Here is a 3,520-nt window from a genome sequence, read left to right on the forward strand (position 1 = left end):
GCCTTTGCGGGTTTCAGAAGTGATCTGTTGCAATATGGATTTTCTCTAGCGCTTATGAGATGGATTGTGGTTGGAAAGGTATGACTTTACGAATGTTGACTTTCACGAGTATAAATCGCATTTCCTGGTAATCTAAGGGTGACCTTAACTACGTGTCAAAATGTGTTGAATTGAATGTATGAATGAATAAATTATCATTAATATTTTCGACATTAGTCGTTCCTAATTAGTTGATTCCTAGAGTTTAGTGTTAAGGATTCTTAAAGCAATACAGATTGGATGCATTTTCTTTCAATCAAATACCTCTTTTGATTGGTTCGTTTAAATATTTACAGCATTATTTAATCTCTCATAAACGTAACATCAAAGAAACGATCATTCTTAGAACCATCCCTTCTTCTGGGTTTTCTTGATGAGTAAAGTCACTGGCACAGGCTTTTCGATGTACACTGGCTTATCGATGTACACTGGAACGTGCTTCTCAACATGAACTGTGTATGGTTGTGGCACTTCAACGTATTCCTTCTGGATAACTGGGACCTTCACTTCCACTTTGTATGGGACTGGTCGGTCAACGTGGACTGGGACCTTCTTCTCGACATAGATTGGCACTTTCTTCTCCACATAGACTGGAACCTGCTTTTCGACATGTACTTGGTATGGGACCTTCACTTCATATGGCACGTGTTTCTCGACCTCGACTGGGTATGGAACAGGAACATTCTTGGTGACTGTGGTGATATGCTGGTGCGCCTCTTCTTGGTGGCCGCCTCCGAAGTCGAAGGATTCGTGTCCACCATATCCTTCATCCCAAAGACCGCGTTTATCTTTCTTGGAGGAATCGTCGACTGCCGCACATGATGCAATGGCCAAAGCCATGGACAACACAACGAACACCTGGAAAGCAAACAAGTCGAAACGAATTAATTGCTCTTACTGATTACAACGTTAGTTAGGTAAAGATTGTTTCACTACCTTCATTTTTTGAGCGCTTGATTGAATGAACTGCGCTCCAGTGGTTTTCGGACTGAACTCAACTGCTGAGATGGCGGTCGGCGAATGATGTCTTGTCGTTCGAAAGGTTTGATTTTTATATTGTTGCACTGAAAAGGTTTGGCAAATCATGGATTTCGTAAGTTTGATGTTTGCGCAAAAGAGCAGGGGTTTCCGAATGCAGTTGTTGTGAATTTTCGTTCAAGTTGGGTGGATCAGATTAGCGAAATGTGCATCATGCGTTGCTTCCCATGTTCGACCTTCATCTTGCCATGAAGATAGTCTTGGTTACAGTGAAGAAAACATATTTGCTAATTCCAAACGTATGAAATTAGGATGATGTGTTTACGCTTGTTGAGATGAAAGTCTAATTTCTTGTTGTCAGCAATAAACGGCTATGCATCTTCTTGGTTCTATTAAACATCGAAGATGAACATTCACTGCGTTATTTCTTTAAGTCAGAGGAGATCTAATTTTTCGGCATACTGATATGAGAACGAAACGTAAGATATTTAAACATTTGCATACATAGTATTTATAATTTGTAATGATTCGCCGCATGAACAGATTATATTATCTGATCGTTGAAAGGTTTGTTAAATAATTTTGTTAGCTATGTTAGTAAGCGCCTTGAAAATTATCTCGAGTAGAAAGAGAGAGATAGAAGGGTTAGTAATTTCCATTTAATTCCAATACTTTATTAGTATTATCCTTGTCAGATACGCAAATTTCGTCTACAATGTGTAGACTTATTCAGTGACTAATACTCGACTTCAAGCACTGAAGAAGTCTGCACATTGTAGACGAAGGCTATACATGCACTACCTCTTCGAATTTTCAATTACACACATTTCAGAAATTAATGCCTCAATTCACCTGAAATGCTACTTTATGTATGCTGCAGTCACAGACAAACAGACGTAACTCTTTGAAAAACTTGTTCTTGAAAACATAGTATCTCAAAACATATAACCTCAGTAATGACATCTATCTGGCTTCTCGCGGAAAACAAGCTTGCTCGCTAACTCGTAAACAATATTGCATAAAATTTCTATAGAATATATAGAAACGTCAAAGTGATACGATGCCAGCGCTGCGGCGAGTAGTTCGCGGAACTGATAATATTCAAATCAACCGTTAAATGCATGAACGAAGATACACAATGAAGAGTTACGTCTGTTAGTCTGTGCTGCAGTTATTTGCTTATCTTTGATCGATACGCCTATTATGATAGCCTTCGTTTCAGCCATTTGTGGACTCTACAAGGAATCCCCTTAAAAAAAAATTACTAATCCGTCTCTCTCTTTATGCAGGTATTCCACTAAGACGCCCACATTCATCAGGATATCTCGTGTAAGTTTTACACGATAATATTCATTCTGGAAAAAAATTGCTTGTGCGCTACAGTCCATTGTAGGTACTGTCATTATATTTGTTATATGAAGCATATTCAGAGGATAGGATTTGATTTTTTCAGTTCAATAAAATAAATAAAAATTGTGTATGGAAACTACATTTAGTGAGTCAGTTAACTCAAGAGATATTTTTTTATAATAATAAAGGTACACTCGTACTGCCATAACGCTTTGAACTGTACGATGTTTATTTTGATAATATTTTTTTTTAAATCTACAGTTTACAGTTGCTACTAATCCAAGATTTCTTCCAAGTAATCTTCAATGTTTTGTAAGATTTAAATTTTAGTATTTTATATTTGTATTTTGTGCACGAGGTTCAAACCATTGTAAGTGTCCAGATACACGATCTATTTTGTTTATTACCAGTGTCCAATGCCTATTGGTAGCTTATCACTGCCGGCAATCGAGTGCCAGGAAGGCAACTTTCACACCTGGACCTACTGAATTTCTTCGTTTCAGAAGAATCCTATCGATTTCGGCTGGGATTGAACTCAGACACACTGGGGTGAAAAAACGATCGGTTAAAGTTGCATGTTAAACGGATAATGTCAGTTTATTGTGAATAAAACTTAAAACCAACCTTCTTTTAATCTAGTACTTCTTCAAGTTTTTCCTAGCTGGTGGGTGAATCCTGGAACAGCCATTCACTAATTAACCAATCAAGAGAAAGCAAAACATAAAGACAAATACCAATACGTGTACGCGATCACGATACTGGTACGTTCAAACTATGCGCTGTTGGGTTAGGTCAGAAGTAAAAAGGAAAGAATATAAGTGCATGGCGCATTGGGTGATTTCTATGAAATTTGATGCCATGAGACCGTTTGTCGAATGGTGCAACATGGATTACAATTTAAGTTGACATTTTGGTGCCTGGGAACACAAGGGCATCGGTTTGATTGCAGCACTTGTATGGTATAGGTATAATCGAATAGCTGCGAATTGACATTACCCAGATTTGTTTGTGGGAACATGCCTTGTACGGAAATATGAATAAGCGCATCCAACTTGCGCGTGGGAATGTTCAATTCCTTTTCAAGAGTTTCAAGAGGATTGTAAATTTCGTTGGAAAACATTAAGATCACTGATTTATGATCGTAGGGAAATCC

At 37.9% G+C, this 3,520-nt stretch overlaps 1 protein-coding gene across 1 annotated transcript; it reads right to left on the reverse strand.

Annotated features, from left to right (window-relative positions):
* Positions 1 to 325: 325 nt before the first annotated feature.
* LOC135715360 (uncharacterized) lies at positions 326 to 1,051 on the reverse strand. Its single transcript, XM_065238677.1, has 2 exons — positions 976 to 1,051; positions 326 to 897 (listed from the first exon to the last, which is right to left on the reverse strand). The coding sequence occupies exons 1-2, from the start codon at positions 979 to 981 to the stop codon at positions 382 to 384; spliced, it is 522 nt and encodes a 173-aa protein (XP_065094749.1). The 5' UTR covers positions 982 to 1,051; the 3' UTR covers positions 326 to 381.
* Between the last annotated feature and the right edge of the window lie 2,469 nt (positions 1,052 to 3,520).

Source organism: Ochlerotatus camptorhynchus, unplaced genomic scaffold (assembly GCF_037179485.1).
Source record: "Ochlerotatus camptorhynchus isolate MF236.1 unplaced genomic scaffold, CSIRO-AGI_Acam_v1.1 ptg000045l, whole genome shotgun sequence".
In the NCBI taxonomy this organism is placed as follows: Eukaryota; Metazoa; Arthropoda; class Insecta; order Diptera; family Culicidae; genus Ochlerotatus; species Ochlerotatus camptorhynchus.